The sequence below is a fragment of the Pseudopodoces humilis genome, chromosome 7, assembly GCF_049639895.1.
Source record: "Pseudopodoces humilis isolate 2021_Gansu_Grassland_sample_001 chromosome 7, ASM4963989v1, whole genome shotgun sequence".
Taxonomy (NCBI): Eukaryota; Metazoa; Chordata; class Aves; order Passeriformes; family Paridae; genus Pseudopodoces; species Pseudopodoces humilis.
Window position 1 is genome coordinate 26,412,483 of NC_142206.1, and position 19,820 is coordinate 26,432,302.

At 39.3% G+C, this 19,820-nt stretch overlaps 1 protein-coding gene across 1 annotated transcript in view; it reads right to left on the reverse strand.

The window, feature by feature from the left end:
- LOC102109241 (cytosolic phospholipase A2 epsilon-like) overlaps positions 1-8,803 on the reverse strand; it is a 35,692-nt gene extending 26,889 nt beyond the window's left edge. Inside the window, exons 1-3 of the mRNA XM_005522595.2 lie at positions 8,696-8,803; positions 8,282-8,368; positions 3,165-3,240 (exon numbers count right to left, since the gene is read on the reverse strand). Of these exons, the coding sequence (XP_005522652.2) occupies positions 3,165-3,240; positions 8,282-8,368; positions 8,696-8,722 (190 nt within the window). The 5' untranslated portion in view covers positions 8,723-8,803. The remainder of the gene's footprint in view (positions 1-3,164; positions 3,241-8,281; positions 8,369-8,695) is intronic.
- Positions 8,804-19,820: the final 11,017 nt, after the last annotated feature.

Genomic DNA, 19,820 nt, shown 5'->3' on the forward strand with positions numbered 1-19,820 from the left:
TTCCCAGAAACTGTGGCTTCCCTGGACATGATCCTGCAGTTGCTGACTACAACACTAATATGCCATTTTCCCTGCCATGTCATCCTGACCAGATATTCCTCCCACATACGGGGAGCTCTTTGGAAGTAGTGACACCATGAACAGTTAGGAAACATGAGCTTTTGTAAAAGCACTAACTTCCAGCTGAAAAGGAGCAAATGGACATACTTACCAATGACCCAAAAAGTCATTATTTTACTAAATTTTACAAAAGGCTGCATACAGTCTTGGACTGAGGAGGGGAATTACTATTGCAAAACAGGTGCCAGACTGTAATAGACTCAAACTTTAATGGAACTAATTCCTTTCTAATACCCCCACCACCTTCATAGCCAAACTGCATGGAGCACTGCAGCCTGGTGATGACACTCAGTGCTTGCAGGGCAGCAGGATGAGTGTAAGTGATCTTATCTGGGTGCCCTTCTCTCCAGTGCCCACAGTGAGATCAGGGAGTGCCACAAAAGTTTGAGTCTGACCATGATTACTAATTGGCATAAAGGTTAGTTAGAAGTACAGTGGAAAATAACTAGCCCAGGTCTATCAAGAACATTTGCATGGTAAGATAAGACAAGACAGATACCAATTATACGTAGCATGAGGCATATGTTGAAGAGGAACATCACTCAGTATAGAGGAGACCACAAAAGGGGCGGGCTGACAGCAGGGATATGAAAGGGGCCAATTGACCCATTCAGGAGGAGTCAACTGTTTTCTTTTCAGTTTAATTTTTTTTCTTTTTGTGCCAAACTCAATCAGCATGTGCTGTCTACAGGCAAAGGTGGAACATCAGATTTCAGAATAAGCTTGGATTTCATCCCAGGCTTGTGAAACACACATCCCATGGATCTTGAGGTGCATATTTTAAAAAAAAACAGCCAAGATTAAGTTGGGTGTATGCGATAATGAGGAATATCAGTGGAAATATACAGAAGTGGTATTCCCTGAAGCCAGGATTTGGCAATTAAATCAAAGAAAAATGTAGAAACTCTATGACTAAACTACCTGGTATGAGTGCACTTGCAACAAACAGAGAGAAAATGGAGCACTGCACATGCTGAAAGAGATGGGAAGCCAGCATGCAGGCAGAAAAAGCAAGTCAGAAATGGCTGCACTTGATTGAAAAGGTGGCTTGTTCCTGGATTTGATACAGAGAAACTGAAAATCTAGGGAAGGCTGAAATATGTTATTACAAAAACTGTCAGTCTTCTACAGATATTTCACAGCCAGACAGCATCTGTATCAGATGCTTATGATCAGTTTTCCAGGGGAAAGATCATATGGCTGAGGAAAGGCTAGGTAAATGTAATTTTATTATTCTCATTAGCACACAGTAGCATGTCTAGTTATTTCAGGTTTCTGATACTTCAAATGCATTCAAATGTTAAAATAAAAATGCTAAGCTAAAAGAACATCAATTGCAGTGCAAAATCAAGCACTTGAAAACCACAATATATCTTTCTTGAATTGTACTTTAGTTTTTAAATCACAGAGTATCACACTATTTTTCCTTTGAGACTTCAACTTCTTTGAAAGCAGAGGTAGGTTGCTACTCAGTCAACAAAGAGCTATCTGATGTTTATCTTCCTTGTTCAACAGCATCCTGGTCTACAGCGCTTCATTCTGTGACATCCTTAAGAAACAGGCTCAAATAGGCTCACAGAGTAGCTTGGGGATTACTGGCAGAAAGAAAAGACATCTTTTTCTTCACCAGCAGGTCCCCAAGACTTATTTACTAGTAATTAACAAAAGAATCTGAAAAGAGGATTCAAAATGAGCATATCACCTCAATAGATAAGACGGAGACAAAATGTGTTGGAGAAGACACTATGTTTTGTAGACAGGGAAACAGAGGCACAGAATTTTTTGATGAATATATTTGCCTAAACTTCTTATGCAACAAGTCCATGAACAGAGCTAAAAACTGAGCCCACACATCTTGAGCCCTACTCCAGGTGTGTGTATTTTGGTGATAACAGGAACTTTCAAACTGTCTGCATTTCACAAAGAGGGACTTGTCAGAAATCTCCCTGTCATCAGGACAGAGGACAAGGTCACAACTGTAACACTATTTTCTGAGAATGCAGCATCATTCTACTTTGTGCAATCCCTTTGCATAAGCAGCTGAATCATGGTTCTTATCTTGTTCAATTTTCATTCTAGATGAAAGGTGATACTACGAGAAATTAAATCAACAGTTCAAAGGAATGAAGGTGAGGTCTTGGATATACATGCAATGTTTCATAGCTTTCAAAAGGAATAGAAATTCATTTGACCTTTTCTGCTATACTATAATATTGTTTCTATTCTCTACAACCCAATATTACAGACAATGTGAACAGAACACTTCTCTTCACGTGATTGGAAAATTGATAAAGGTGACATCCATGCTTTTGAAACACCAAAGTGAGTGAAATATGAAGAGATGGTGAGAATTTTTATCTGTAGGGTATTATGGCTTCGGCAAACTTCATCATGATCTCCCAAAAAGGAAAGAAAATGCAAAACAAGAGAAGGAAGAGCAGTATGGTAAAAGGATAGGTGAAACTGTGTTATTAGTGATGTGCCAAGTTCATGAGACACATGTAGGAGTGGCAGGAGAAAATCCTCAGAGAAAAATCTCCAGGAAGGTGAGCCACCAGGCAAGGGCTACCCAAATATCACACATTTTCAAAACACTTTGCCTGTCAGCTGTAATGTACCATGTACCGTAGTCCCCCAAAAAATTCTCTCAGACATCTTTCACTGGGGGGCAAGAGGCAGCTGATGTCATGATGGTCAGGACAACCAAAGAATTAAGAGGGTAAGTATTTCAGCATAGAATTGCATATTCTATGCATTTGTCATGGACATGTTATATAAACATCTCTGTATTAAAACTGGTGTTAAGATATTTTCAAGCACCTTAAACAGCCAACTTGCCAGATAAATAATGTGCAAAAAGCCCCCATAACCAAATAAACCTCTGAAATTGTAAATAGACATTCTGTGGCATAAATTGCTTTCAGCTGTGATTTCTTAGCAAGTATGACTTTTGTTTTTTGCATTTGTGCAGTATCTAGCACAAGCAGGGGCTGATACAGTAATTTGAGAATCATGTAACATCAATGAAAAAATTAGGTACTTACAAAAATCTGCCTGATGAGCATTTTTCAACTTTATGATTCTTACAGTAAGCAAGGAGTAAGGTGTAATTTCTTCCTGCTGAAAAAAAAAACAAAACAAAGGAGGTGTATTTTAAAGTTTTGAATATGTGTATTGACTTTAATGCAAACAAACACTGAAAAGAACCAAGGTTCTGCTAAAGTTTTCTCTTCCAGTTGGCATCACAGTAAATAAACAATAGGTAGCAGAATGCACTTTCTCCACAAACTTCATTGACCCCTAAAACCTGTAGCTATCTGTGCACACAAAGAGAAGGTGTGGAAAGAGAGGATGAATAGGAAAGTTAAGATGGTGTAAATAAACTGAAAAAGTTCATTTAGCCAGTAACATTAAATTGTACCCATGACCATCAGCAGCCAATATGAAGACAAAATTCAGTAAATCCAGGTATCAGAGATGCTTCAAATTTGGTTGGCTATTGACCAAGAGCCTGTGTTGTTCAAGGTAGAATCAAGGCCTACACAAAATATTCTTCTTTTAATGCAGTGCTTGGATAATTGGTGAGAAGGGGGGGAAAAAGACAGGTATTTTTATGTTTTCTTGCTTGTTTTTAAAAGAATCATTTTCCTGAGAGAGAGATGACTAAGGATGAGTGTTAGCACCTTAGGGAATGTCTAAGCACTGCAGAACACGTAGCTTTAGACAAACTCCTAGCTTGCTTTGTGGGAACAGAGGTTTTTCCTTACCAAGGATGGTTATCTGATTGATAGATATGGAATAGTTTTGCCTATAATCCTTAACTTCAAAGACAACTATCCCCAATTCCTTGTTGAAGGTGCCAGGCCTGACCATCTAGGTCTGTAAAAGTTGTGACAACCATGTATTCTTGATGGATTTTACATCTTCAGAGAACATGCTCGTCGTGTCCCCTAGCAGCAGCTAGAGCAAGCAGGGTATTAGTAAAAAAAGGAGGAGAAAATAGACAATGCTTACTGTGGCTGCAGCATAGGTGGTTATTGATTCCCCAATAGTCTCTCTCAACTGTGAGAACAGTTGGGGGAAAATTATCAAAACAGCTCAAGTTTATAGAAAGGAAAGAGAGTTGCATCATAGTTGTACTACAGAGACTGAATGGAAAGGGTAAATCAACACTAGGGGTGGCTCCCTCTCTAACTGTTTAGGAATAGAAGCAGAAGAAAAGGAATTTCAGAAATTTCAGATTGTATTGAGTAATAAGTTCTGGAGTTGATGTATGATTATAGCAGTAACAGTTTTGTTAGATAGAAGGAGTAACATAAAATGACTGCAGTGGATGTCTGAGGATAAGGCTCTGCAGGGGAAAGTAAATGCAAACTCTGTCAGGTCCTGAGGTCTGACTGCTACTGCTACGTGAAGAGCTTTAATCTGCATACAAATGTGTTATCAGCAGATCCTGAATTTGGTATCTCCAATAAAAGGGGAAGGTATAAATAGTATATCTATAAATAATATGTACGTAAAAAAAGTCATCAGAGTTAGGCTATGAAATAATAAGGAATCTTTTAAGGACTTCTGAGCAAAGCATTAATGAAAAAACAAAATATTACAGCATTAAGATGAGGCAGATTTAGCAACAGGGAAGTGTTAGTTTGCAGTTCTAGTAGCAAGGAGCTGTGGAAGTGTCCTGGGGTGACTTTATGATACTGGTATCCCCAATCGTCTGGTTTATGTTATATATCAAGTTCTGCACCTTTAAGACTGGCTTTGGGAGCAAGAGAGGGGGAAGAAGAAGCGCGCAGTTTGTGTTAAAGAAAAACATCACTCCCACACATCCCGCTCCTGGACTGTGGTGTCTGCAGCACGGACAGACAGCGGGACAGAGCTTCTCTCTGGCTTTTAGTTAGTTTTAGCTAGCTGAGGCAGAGGAGTTCCCTGGACCTTTGTTTGTTTTTTTCCCAATTTTCTTGGATCTGTGCAAGCCTGCTCTGGACTGAACACCCAGCCAAACCCCGGGAGCTCACGCCTGTGGCCCACCGGGGCCTGGGCCTCGGCACTTTCCAGCGCCAGAGGGACTGATAAGAACCTGAGCGAGCCGAGCTACACCACATGAAAAGGACTTTTCTTCCTAGACTTGCCATCCCATCAAACAGCAAGAGGTTTTATTATTTAATATTACTCAATTTCTGTTAAATAAACAGCTTTTTCCACTTCTCTCTAAGGAATTTTTTTCTTTTCCCGGACCAGTTAGTGGGGAGGGGCATTTCCCTGGGGAAATCCCCATTTGGAGTTTTCCTTCCTAATTTGCCCTAAACTAAGACAGGAAGTCATGAAATGGCCAAACTTACTATGATGCCATTTGAGTATTTGCAAAAAGATACTCAGAAAAATAATACTGAAGGCACGGTATACAGTGGGTCAAGAAATAGTCACAGTATATTGTGGACCACTGATATTCAGAAAAAGTTTGAGAAGTTCAGATAATGGCAGAAGACAAATGGATCACTAATTCCTAGTAAAGTCACAATACGAAACATCATCAACAAGAAGGGGTGGCCAAAGAAAGAAGCTGTTATGAAAGCTAATGACCAAAAGTTAGAAAAGACAGTCTGAAGTGAAATAGAGGAGAGCTGGTTGAAGATGATGAAATAATTAGGAGACGTTATAATTTTCTGATAAACTTCAATTAAAATAACAGGGATAAACTCTTGAGTGAAATAAGAGAAAGCACATACAAATATGCTGCTACTGTGACAAATGTTGAAGATAAAAAGATCAAAGTATAAGAAATCAGTGAGACAAGACAGTACATCAGCTGGAGTGTGTAGAACATTGGAGCATGGGGAACCCATCATGACAAAATTTAGCTTAACCTCTCAAATAATTTCCATTTCTGTAAGAATGAAAGACATGAAGGTCATAAAAGGAAATTGCACAAAAAAATTGAATAATTTCCAGGCTATGAAGTTGTCCAATAAAGTGTCAAAATTGATGTTTTTAAAAAACGCTGGGTGATTGAAAGGCACGTTAAATAGAAGCCAGTGCCTAATATAACCATGAAACTTGCCCATGAGCTCAAGTTTATGACCAGGAATTGTATCAGGATATCTTCAGTGAGCTGACTGGTTAAAATGCTCACACTTTTTGCTGTGAGGTACAGAAGCAGCACATCCAAATCAAGTGGGTTAAGCGTTAAAAAGAATGCATTCTCCTCATCAGGCTACAAAGAATAGAATATATTGGCTTCTGGGTGGGTATATTCCAAAACTAAAAAAAATAAATTAATCACTGTTGCTCTAAGTCACATGTAAGGCACAGGATATTTTACATGGCTGTGCTCTCAACAGGGGAGGTAAGATCTCAGCATTATCAGAACACAGGCTGAGCCAGCTCCACAAAACTGTGAATTGTTGTTACATTTTCCTAAAAGTTTAGCAGTGGAGCATATTTGGCTTTGCACTATAGGTAGGCAGCAGCTAAATTCCATGCACAGCCACAGGCATAATTTTCTAAACCAAATCCAGTAATTATTCAGTTTATCACACAGCTATGCAAATTCCTCTCAAATTGAAACAAGTACTTAGGCAAATGTTTTTGCATTTGCAAATGCAAAATGCATTTGCATTAAGGAAAGCTTTTGTACCTGTTTACTTCTTCTGGAATTCAAGGTCTGCTACAAGCATGTTATCCTTTCTAATAGCTCTCTACTAATGATTATCCTTCTGTTGAAGATAGCAAGCTATGACTTGCAAAAATTCAGGCAATTACCAAAAGCTACCCAGGAAACCCAATACCTGTAAGAGGCAGAAATTGGCCAGTTTAGACAAGTCTGTGCCTTTAATGCCATTTTTCTGCCGAGATTTATTACAGAGGAGTGAAGACATATCCAAAGCCGGGAGGTAAATAAGGAGTGTCAGAGAATGTCTTTGTTGTTAAATACCTGTGGACAGCAAACAGGACTTTCAGAAGTTCATTTGGTAGGGAGAAATTATGGCACGAATAATGAATTAAAGCTGTGGAAAGGGTCCCATACCCACAATATGCAGGAGGTTACGGCCACGCAATTTTTTTTGTACGACTTCACGTATGTTCTAAAACATATGCTGGATCCTAACAATCTTTATGTAAATATAAGTATATTAGTGGTAAAGAGGTTGCTTTTAGCCATGGATATTCTAAACCAAAACACAGCTTCAGTATGAATACATTAAACCATTACAAAACTGCTAAGTGAGGTCATTCTTTTCCCCAACAGCTGCTTTTCCTGCTTTAGTACATTCTGTTGCTGAGCTTTAGCATACACGCACACACACAGCAAATCAAGAAAAACCAAAATGCCATGTCATTTTTGGTTATGTTACTTTGCCCTTTACAGCAAGTTTCACTCCCCACTGGTAGTTTGTACCTTTTGTACACTAATATCCATCTGTAGGAGGTGCCAGCAGGCTGTTAACAAGAGATCAGTTTGATCAATCAGCTTGATAAGATGTGACATACATAGGCAAAACAACGTTCTTCGAGCTATAGACACTTCAATCACACACCATTTAAGATGTCATCAAAAGGAAGTTTTCTTTATGTTTGGAGCCCTCAGGTTTTACTTTGAGGCAGTTTGGCACAATTCCAGCTGCAAAAGCTATCACTGATAGAGCTGCTACGTGTTTGATGCTGCTACATCTCTGCCAGAGGCCCTGCATGTTGCCAGAGTTGTTTTATTCATTGTGAGGAAGTGCACAGGGATCAAAGTGGGCATTTGTTCTGAAAACTGGCATTAACAACCGGACCCCAAAGGTTCACCAACAACCAAGCCCTGACTTTCTGATTCTGCCAACATTCTCCATTCGTTCTGGGCTACAGCTCCATTAAGTCAATAGGAAGCATTAGAAGAAGGCCAAAGTCAGTCTCATTTTAACAGCAAATCGAGAACATTCTCACTAAGGTATTTCTCTAAGGAATAAAACCATGAAAATAACACATTCTATGTTGTTAATACTATGCAGATATTGCAGCTAAAGAAAATTTTCTTTAAATATTCCTACTTCTACATAACCATGTGAATATTTAATAACCAAATCAGGGTGGGGGAGGAGGAAGGAGGATCCTACCCTTTTCAAAAAGGTATTGTCTTAGTCCCCCATATTTTTAGTTTGTTGAAATATGGTACCTTAGCATCATCACTTGGGGCTACATAGTGCATCATCCATTTTCTTTCTTCATTTTCCAAGGGGCTTGATTTTCTGCTTGAATTCTGCTGAGGGAAGAAGAACAGGGGATGAAAAAGAGAGTAAAGATCAGGTTTTTTACTTATTTCAATGTCCCACTGTAGCATTCCAACGTGGAACAGGCAATTTGTACCTCTGCATTATGGTAAATAACATGAATGTACCAGTTCTGTGCTATGTGGAAAGATTCTGACTCTAGGTCAGAACACAACTGCAAATATCCAAGAAAGGACAATCTGGTTTTCCTGGAAATCTAAGTCCTATACATAACAGGGGACTTGGCCTATTGTAGTTCAGAGGCAAACCTCAATCAAAACCCCGAGTTTCCTGCGAGGGTTGTTCTGTGTTCTACTTACCTGAGGTAAGGCAGAAGTTGATGCCATCGAGATCGCTGCTACATTAAAAGCAGCTGCTGTCAATGGCACCTTAGTACTAGGCTCCACAGGTGCCAGTGCCTCCTGACACAAATTTACAATCTTGAAGAAGTCTCAGAAGTTGCTGAACAGGTGTTTTATTGCACTGAGTCAGAGCTCCACCCCTCCATGATTTCTGAAACAGGGAAATTTCCCACCCACGTTATTTGTCTGAAGAGCAGCTGGTGTAAGGTGTGAGTGTTCATATCTGCAGGTCTTCTGGCTGAGCAGAACCTGCTGAGGGACCACATCATTCCCACCTGGGGCTCAAGGAAATGCAACAGCAGCTGTAACCTGACTGATGATATGATAGAGATCATCTGTGTGAGGTAGCCTTACAGTGATATTCTAAAAGTGAGCGTAGCAATAGCCTAATAAACACATCAATATATTTTCTCCATGCAAACCTGAATCCCTACATGATTACATCCATAACAAAAAATAAATTTAAAAATAATTATGGAGATGATCATTAGAATGAAGACAGTTACACATGAATAATTAGATAATTAGATATTAGATAATTAGAATTATCTAGAAAAAACATTTTTCCCTGAAAAGTGCTGTTGCATCATGATTTTTATATACACACTCATTTTTCTTATAGTGTTCTATCTCAAAAGAAATTAAAGAAGGTATGATAAGCAACACTCCTCTGCTCCCTAAACCACACTGTATGAATTTTCCATTTTAAATGTCTTTCTTATTTCTGGGCTTCACATTTAATACGGCATGCAGCTTAACAAATTTAAATGAGATTGAAACATTTCACCTTGAAAAATCATTAAATGTTTCTACAAACTACAATATCAATTTCTGATACAAAAAAGGTTCAGATTTCTTAGCAACTGTATTGAAATCGTCATCTGGCTGGATACTATTAGCAGATCACTGGAATTTAATGGACTGATCCAACATTTTTTTTGTTGGATTTTTTTTTAATCTAATGAGGATCTGCATGTGTTCAGCACACCTCTAGGAAGCTCAGTGATTAAATTTTCTAAGACATTATGCAAGCATTATTAGGCACACATACGTTTGCATTGAAAGTCCTCCTGAATGATTAAAATTAGTGCTTATGAAAGAACTTGAGATTAATAGGATGACAAAGCATCCTGCTTCCTCTTAGAGATGGGCATACGTGTGAAATCACTCCCACTCTGACTGTGGCTCTGAGTTTTGTACTAGGACCGTGACTAACAGAAACTAGACACAAACCCAATGACTTCCAGAAGTCACATTACATACTTTTCTTATGTGAACAGAGGAATCAATATGAAAAGTTGTTCTTACAAGAAGAACAAGTAAAGACTATCTGATCGTCTTACACAGAGTATTCCATCCTTCCAAAAGTTTGATTTCTTAGGTTTAATTTTATATCCACATTATCCTTTTTTTTTTTTTTTTAAATAAGCACATTTATTTTATCATGAAATGCAAGTGCAGTTTGCTTCTAACTTTCTTTCTCACCATTGTATTGAAACTTTCTGGAACTGCTTAACTGAAGCCAGAATTAGATGATCTATAGCAATAGGTTAAGGAGAGCCACAAGTCTCTCCCATTTCTTGCCTGATGCTTTACTTAATGTGAGCATCAGCATTTCTGTAAAACAAAATTTTAGAATTTTTTTTTTTTTTTCTGTGAGAATGGTGGCTAGAAACAGTGTAGACAAAAGTAACTGTATACACAAAAGCACAGACATTTTCTCTGTCTTCTGCTACAACCTACCTGTGTCCCTGGCTGAAGTGCCTGGAAGAGTTTCAGTACCACAATAGAGGCACGAGAACATTTGTTACAATTTCTCTGTAATTGTGCCACACAAGGGTTGTCAGATCGAGGTCTTGTTTCTGAAATGTATGGAAGTTAATGGGTGTGAGGTTTTTTGCATGAGATCCTGTTTTCATTTACATTGTCATATTACACCTTTGCATTTAAGACAAAGGAAAATGAGGTGGGGGAAGAAGCCTTCAGCATCTCTTAGGAAGCTGACTAAGAATTGCTTGTTGCCTAACAGCTAACTTTTCTTTCCTGACTCAAGCCTTGCCTATATGAAATTCCTGATCTTTAAGCTCAAGTCAGATGTAGCCAAAGGTACCTTTGACTCAAAGCTGGCAGTGGTATTGAATTTCCTAAGTTCCTAAATTAGTTCAAAGTGAAAAATTGCTTTTTGCTATGAGGCACTATTCCTTTTGAGGCAAACACATCCTTTACACAAGGTGTGCACTTAGGATACACTTGACCATTAAGTCGTCTGAAAGTTAAACTCATAGTAGAAGCTGGTTGTGTTTTCTCAGTATTGAGTGGACAAAAAAAAAAAAAAGCTTGGCAACTGCAAGTAGTGACTGAACACCACCGCACTGGATTCTTCTGGAAAAGCCTAAATACCCAGTCCACACCTGACACCTAGCTTCTGAATGTCTGAAGGTGGCTAAGATGAATCCCACCCTGGGCAATCAGCATGCCCTTTTTAGTCACTTGTTTCCAAAGTTACTGATGCTGAGGGAGCCTGACATTGAGGAAACTGGTTTTGTTGTTAGCACGTGATTCACTCTGTTGCAATGTGAAGCTGCAAAACACCCCTGGGCAAAATATCTATTAGCATATAAATGAAAAATCCTCTCTGGTATCCATTCAAATAACAAAGAAGAGGTTTTGTGATTACCAAGGTGGCAGAAAAATGCAAAATTCAGTGTGGCTAGTTCCAGTACAAACTTCCAGCCATTTTCAGGTTCAGGATCACCAAAGGTCCCTGTGGTGGTGACGCAGACAGCCTGACTTGGGACACCCGCCCACAAGGCACAGGCTGTGCAGTGGTAGCTCATGTCCAGGTGCATTAAGGGAGTAATATCAAGTTGGGTTTTCTGTGAAACCCCAGGCTGCAATCTGCAGAAGTTCAGCAGCAGCTTTATAGGCAAGCATCTGAGACAAATTTGGGACAAATGGGAAATGACAGAAGGAAAGACTGACAGGAGAGGGCTGGGACTCCCTGAGGAAATGCACTCCAGACTTGTGGGGCAGAGCCCCAGTGGCCAAATGATACATTTAGTGCAGCTCTAGGAATAGAGAAACTTTGCTGGGCCATCCCAAGATACCACACTTTTGGTGATTTTGGGATCTGCCTGCCAGCTGATAAGCTATTGGTGAGACACATTTCACTCAAAGTTGCTGTGCCTTGAAATTATTTTCATTTAAGCTTTTTTCTGCAATGATTTTTTTCCCCCCTGACTAGTCTGATGGTGTCTAAGACTACAATAAATACATTCTAAAACAACAACACATAACACATTCTACAACTACAACTGAGTTAGGAATTAAACATTAATGCTCAAAGACATAGGTTGGATCAGATTTAATTATTAAAGGGTTTATTAAAGTGACTGCTAAGGACAAATAAAAGATCACATGGATTTTGTGTTTTCTTTCCACTTTTGTTAATCATTCTTCATGATTGCTCTCTTCAGCCTCTTTCCCATCCTTTACAGCTTCTCTGCAGCCTACAGAATCTTATATCTCATCCCTATACCATGGCCTTTTGATATCAGGTGCTTCAGCACATGTTCCTCTCAGATTTTTCAGACCACCTTTCTGTACATAGGAGAAACAGAGATTCACTGAAAGCCCTTCTGGTTTTTCACTTCTTAATGTAATTTTCATTATTTTTATCTTTACTAGAAACAACCATGCTATCTATTCAGGGTTACAGGTAAATGCAGGTAATGTGCGTCAATGTGATGCTTCAGGCACTAAAAGTATTATTACACTGTGGCCCATCTGAAGAAGAAGAAGATAGATATTTTTGATAGAAGCATAAATATTCAAGTCCAAGTCAGAAATCAAGAGATCACAACAATCCCCATGAGAGCAATGCTGAATATCACTCACAAGAATCGGACTTTAACATGGCAATGACTGTGAAACAGTGCCTGATCCACACAGTTGCTTCTGGTGACCTATGTGGTCTTTATTGGAATAAGATAAATATATATCTCATAATGAGAAAGGTATACATAAACATATTTACCTGTAATTCAAATATAGATTAATAGAATCTTTTAGGTTGGAAAAGATCTCTAAGACCATTGAGACCAACTGTTAATCTAACACTGCCAAGTCTACCACTAAGCCATGAAGGCATTAGGATAGAAAAATGAAATGGCTTGAGAAAATTTGGATCATAAGGTAAAATCAGCAGAAAAGGAATGTTTCTATCCACTAGAAGAAATATTAAATTGCTTTTAAGAGGTCTCTGTATGCTCCTCCCCCTGACAAATAGGGAGTATAGATATTTTTTGTTACATATATGCTGACTTTACTCAGACTCAGAAAAAATGTGTATTCAGAAAGTATTTCAGAAACTCTCCAAGAGGGACTTAATGTCCTGGACAAATACTTATAGTACCTCATATATGCAGGGTTATTTGGTCTGTTTATTCTTTCACAGAACATAATCTCAGTCTCTTCTGATTTGACTCACAGAAGACCTGTGCATATGCATAAATGCAATACCTCTTTATTATGGAGCTCATATATAAATTTCTTAAATAAGTCTTTCTTTGTAGGGCACGCTCCGCCTTGAGTATTCTAGTTCTTGCCAGCATCACTATAGTATCCCCTTAAACACTAAAAGGCACTGGGTCTGCAAAAGCAACTTATCAAGAAATAACTGGCCTCTAAACCTTTTCAGCTGTAGCCAGGTTAGTGGTATCTTGCTACCATAATAAAATCTCCAGCAAGTGCTGGAGAGGTATGCCTTCGAGTTTACTGTCCTTGTCTGTGACATCATAGGCTATCATCAGCTTTAAATTTCCAGTATTCATTGCAGTTAGCTCCAAGGGATACAGTGCATTATAAAAAATTATTTGATGCATAAATCTGTTGGTTAGCAGAGTGCATTTCCTGACTGTAGAGAGAAAAATTCCATTTCCCACAAGAATTGTTATTTGAGAGACCTAGGCAAGATCAAGGGGACCCCAATGCAGGTGACAGGTTCATCCCTGATTCTGGGCAGTTCCTTCAAGCCTTCCCTATTGTTAAGCAGGGTCTCTTTTACTTCCTCAGTGTAAAAGTGGCCACAGCACCTTTCTGAGTGCGTTGCCTTTCCAGCCAAGACATGTGTAGCCAGCGTGTTTCAGCATACATCAGGAGACTGCGTTTTTCAACACGACAATGCCTCAGGATTTTGTATAATAAAATTCCTAATTTTTCTGTCGTTTCCTAAGTTACAAAAGATAATAGAACAGTGCATTATGAGACCACAGTCCCCATCTGATGCAGATGGCTCCAGTATGAGGGCCCTGGTGAGAAAACACAAGCTATGGGAAGAGGACATCCTTAGGGAAGGCATACCCGGATGAGGAAAGGCTGCCAGCCACTGTGGGCATTTCCCATCCTGTTTGCCAGCTGAGAGGAAAAGGAAGCACAGGGTTAGGTGATGTACTCACTCCATCTCATCTTGCAGTGCTGAAATTCCTTGTGCCTCTTCCTTGTATGGGAAAGGCCTGGCTGTTGCAGAAGCTCTTGCATCCAGTATCTCCCTTATGTGCTGAAGCCCTGCTCATTCGTTGTGCAATCAGAACTGGCGCGCACGGCAGCCAATCTTGCCCCATATACAGCATGTTGTCACTGGGAAGATGGAGTGATAGCCTTTCCAGGGCACCTGGTAGGTCATGTAAGCAGTGCTTAACAAACCCAGGCTCTGTTGGGAGTCAAATCTGCCCTTTGTTCCATCTCAGCTATCACACGTGCCTCGTGCCAGCTGCCCCTGGGATGGGGTCTCAGTGACGATACATGATTCCACATGGGTATTAACCAAACAATGCCATTTCTCAGTGACTCCAAAAGGCTTCACAGTTGTCTGTGGGGCCAAACATGGGACAATCTGGGACTGGTAAGCAAGAGTCTCACCATCATTCCACATGCTCCAGCTGAATAAAATAGAAACCCATGCAGGAATCTAGTGTGGCCACTTGCTCACAAAAGGGCCGATCACAAAGATTAAACTATGTCGACAGCCCTGTATGGAAAGACTTTAAAGAAACCATTGCAAAACATCTTAAGGAAGTGTTTCAGAAATGTGTAAGGAAAGAAACATTCTCCAGGAGATCGAGATAGGCAACTATGTAAGTACATCCTATTACATGCTAAATTAAATCACCATTGCAACATTATACTGTGCTAGAACTCACAGACATCAAAGTCAAGCATGACTCCTAGGTCAGGTCAAGAAAACACAGATTAAAGAAGAACGAATTCTTAAGTGGCAAACATTGCTGAATATCCATTATAATAAATGAAAGGGAGCCACATGTTACTAAACCATGTGGAAACCTGTCTAAACAGCTCTTGCATAAACTCTCACATGGGTTTGATATTTTGACCCTATGTGATGTAACAACTAAAACCTACTCAGTTAGATCACATCACACAGATATGACATTAAAGGAAAATTAATTATTAGCTGCATTTCTACAAGTCCAAGACAATAATAAGCTCATATGTGCAAATAAAAAGGAAATATTTATGAAGAGAAAGAAAAATGCTACCAAAGCTTTGGACTTTAACTTGCATAAAAAGCAAAATAATTATTAATTATGCAGCTAAATCAGGAATGGTAATAAAGCACTTGTATTCTATGTTCAAAAAGAAGACATGTTACATGTTTCACCAATGAATAATGAAAATGAGCACATAGTCATATTACATGTAATAAGACAGAACAGAGATCATTCTTACCAATTAGTTTATAAAACATGGTCTAGCATTCTTGACTATGCTTCAGCTATTTTAATTCTTGGTATACTGCAGAACTACAGAAAGAATGTGAATATTGTGCCAGTTTTAAAAAACAGCAAGGGGGATGTGCCAGTTGTTTACCCTGGCTGCCATTGCCATAATGAATATAATGAATGACTAATTAAAATCAATTATCACATATTACCACTCCAGATTCTCTTGCTGTTTCTCAAAATGTAGGATGGTAGTCATGCATGCCAAATGCTCCATCATCCCTGAAGTAGTTGATAGAAATACCTGCGTTAAATGAAGAGTTGGTTTCAAGTTGCATAAATTCTTTACATTTATGCTTCATACGTTTTGTACAGCATTTGTTAATGTATGCATGTTTATATTGTATATAACTTTCAGCATACAAAGCAATTATACATTGAAAACTGCACTCCACCACATAAGGGAGTGTTTTGCCAAAAAAAGTTTGTTGATGTGTAATTAGTTGTCCTTAGGACAGTCATTAGCTAGTACAATTTATTGTCTGGACAGCAGATGGTTCCACCCAATTCCATATATATGTGTGTGTGTGCATGTGTGTGTGTATAGAAACACCAGGGGAGATGTGGAGTAAAAAATTTATGTCTGAAACACCTTGCATGAAGGCAGAAGCAAGAGACCTACCTCCCTTGCATGTGAACTACATGCTTAGCCATACGGTTCAGTAAAGAGCTTAAGAACCATGTATCTGGGGAAAAAAAGAAGAGGGAAAAAGGATAGGAAAGCTGCCGAAGTTGATATTAATAAAGAGATATAACTCTGCCTTTCTTTTTCTTTTTTTCCTTTTTATTCTTTTTCTTTTCCTTTCTTTATTAAACTTTGCAAAAGACTTGCTTATATTTGGACTCTGAACAGAAATTCTTCTTTAATTTCCTCATATTAGGTATGCTATAGAGGTGATGCCACTGTGAGACCAAAACATGTGCTGTCCTATGCATGCATTGATCTTGCAAGGCAGGTTACTGAAGCTGTCTTTAAGTGACCCGAGTTCAATAAGGCTGCAAAGGATGTCAAAGCAATTAGAGGATGTCCTCCCAGAAATGTGCATGGCATAACAAAATCAGAGATTCCCCATAAGGTGATGGGCAGTTTTGGTAAGCCCTGAGCTGTCTCTGGAAGCCAGTCAGTAGGAATGTTTTTCAATATGAAGAAACAGCTTTTGTTCTACCCTGATATATCATGTTTTTTTAGTCTATTGTGCAAAGATAGAAAGATTTTTTAATGCAAAGTCTGAAAAGAAAGTATATATTAGGAAGCTAAAGAATATTTTTTCTAACTGATTTCAGAAGTAGTACTCAGTGCTAAGTATCACTGAAAAGTTTTCTTTTGAGGAATTTTTAAGAGTTTACCAGTCTCAAACTCTATTGAACATTTTCATGAATGCTTTGGAAACAAACAAGGCACCCTGACTGGTCAGATTAGCAGAACAAAGATTGACGGAGTAATACTGAGGACAGGGCAATCATAAAGAATGATCTGGCCTGTTTAACCCTGGTAAAATCTAATTCACTGGAGTGTGAGTTATGATTAAAGGACTGCCAAACGTTACAGTTTACTACCCCTTACAAAAGGGAAGACTGGAGTGTCGAAAAAACAAACTGATCAGCTTATGGAAGACAAACAACTTGTCAGAAGCCTTTAAGGCAAATGAGGGCAACTGGATTCTATATATAGAAACAGGGAACTCATTTATATGTAAGAATATAAGAATAACAAAGCAATGTTAATCTCAGTGTGTAGCAGTTGTGGGAAGGGTACTGGAGTCTGCATTTGATAAAGGGACAGTGAAGAATTGGAGGGAATGCAAGGGCAGAGATACATTGGGATACATCAAATAAAGAGGGGTTTATAATCAGAATTTGGTGGGTTGCATCTACTGGTTTGATAAAAATAAGATTGTGATGTAAACTAGGTATATTTTATAAAATTGATCCAAATAAAAAAAACAGTGCTTATGGAATGGCTTTTAAGGTATTAGGAAAAGATGTCATGTGCTAATATCTGGCCAAAATAAACAAGGCTGGAAACAAGGTGCATACCCATTGCTGGAAGATGGTCACTGACCACAACATAGCTCCAAGAAATGTGGTGACTTTGCCATTCCTGGTATCTATAATAGAAGAGGGATCATTTGTCTTCAAAATAGACTTTGGTCAGCCACAGATGATCAAGACTAACATTTCAGTAGCTCCATGGCAGGTAACAGTCTGACATCTAACAAGTCTAACAAGATGATCTGATGGTACTTCTGGTTTTAGAAGCCATGGAAAGAAACCAGATGAATAATCTAGTACAATATAAAGCTCATTTGCTATTTTACTTTTTCCACAGCCTAATAGCAATTCACCAGAGTTAAACAATTTAATAGCTCTTTAATTTAACAATACAGAAAACTGTCACTCAGTGTTCTGCTAAAGGCTTATTATGTACTTGCAAGCAAGGATTGCAAAGGCAAAGGATGCAATCAAGCTAAAAATCCCTCCAGGCTTAGCTTTAACCTCCAACAACTTTGCAAGCCTTCTTTCACCTCTCCTAGCACCTTCCAGACTATTTATTGCACTCCCTGCTGCACTATCTCTTTAGATTTCATGTGCAAAAGGTGTACAAAGCTTCCTTCAAACTTGTTGAATCTTGAGTAAGGCCTGTCAGAAAATGTCTAAAATGAGACATTTTTTTAAAATTACCACAGTGGATTCAAAAAGCCTATCCATTTGCTGGGCATCCTAGAAGAAAAGGCAAGCACAGAGCCACATACAATATATTCAGTTCCCCACTGGCATGTGAATGGCTAGAGCTGGAAGCATTAGTCATACTCTGTACAGAAATTACATCTGCCCTGCTTGTATCTGTAAGAACCATCACTTGAGATGAGTCAGTCCAGCCTCACTACAACAACACCAATTCTCAGACTTTAATTCTGGAAGGATAGGTGCAAAGTAAAGAATTGCTAAAAGACAGAACCCATTCATAATCTACAGAAAATATCTTCCAAGAATCTATCCTGGACAAACCACACTATTAAAGCTACAACTTTTCAGCAGTACAGAAATAAAAGCATGACTATATTTAGAGAGGTCATTTGAAGAAACAAGGCAGGCATTTCATAGGCACCCCTCCCTGTCATTGTCACTCCTCTGTATTCTGAAACTGAGAGCTGCACAGAACACTATTGTCCTTTGCTGACCTGTCATTACAGAAACACTGTGTCCTGCTCCCTCTGCCAGACTGATGATGCTGTTTAATGCTTCAGAGTGACATGACTCAGCCAAGCACACTGACTATCTTTATCTACTTGTTTGGAAAGCAGAGATCAAATCCTCCACATTAGCCTTGAAATGCAGCTGGCAGCCATAGAAGCCACCTCAGCATGAGCCCACCCTGCTACCAACACTTTGCCATGTAAACCCAATACAGGAAGACACAAGATAGTCCAGAGACAAGTATAAACTGGGAGAGGAGTGGCTGGAGAGCAGCCCTGCAGAGCAGGGACCTGGGGGTGCTGGTCAGCAGCAGGCTCAGTATGGGCCAGCAGTGTGAACCGGCGTCCTGAGATACATCAAGAACAGCATTTCATATTCTAGTCTGTATCTTGTGCATTTCAAAGAATTTCAAATGTTACACAGGTGGTTTCAGTAGGCTACAAATTGTAGATAGTCTACTGTTATGTACACTGAGAAACTCAAGTTAACCTTTCAACCTAACACTCTAAAAGCACTACAGCCAAAAACTCCCAAATCCCAAAAGTCCACAAACCCATAAAAAAATGTCCAACCAACAGGTCATTTACACTGCAGACTGCAATGAGGTCTCCTCTCGGTGTCCTCCAGGCTGAACAGACCAAGCGGCCCCAGCTACTCCTCATACAGCTTTTCATGGCCTTCAATGCCCTTGTCTGGAGACTCTCTCGTATCTTAATATATATCTTGTCACATTGCAGCATCCAAAACCACACAGAGGACTTGAGATGAGGCTGCCCCAGTGCAGAGCAGAGCGGGACAATCCCTCCTTTGCCCAGCTGGCCATGCTGTGGCTGATGCCCCCAGGACGAGCTTGGCCCTCATGGTTGCCAGGGCACTGCTGACTCCTGTTCAACTTGCCACAGACTCCCAGGTCCCTTTCCACAGTGCTATTCTCCATACAGAATGTGCTTTTCTCTAAGCATGCAGTGTGCCATGATCCCAGTCACCAACCTGTCCCAAAGGTTGCTGCTTGTCTCAGAACCACCTTGCAAGTACAAAACACAAGTCAAGTTAGTAAAATATGCTTTTAATGTGGTCTGTCCTGA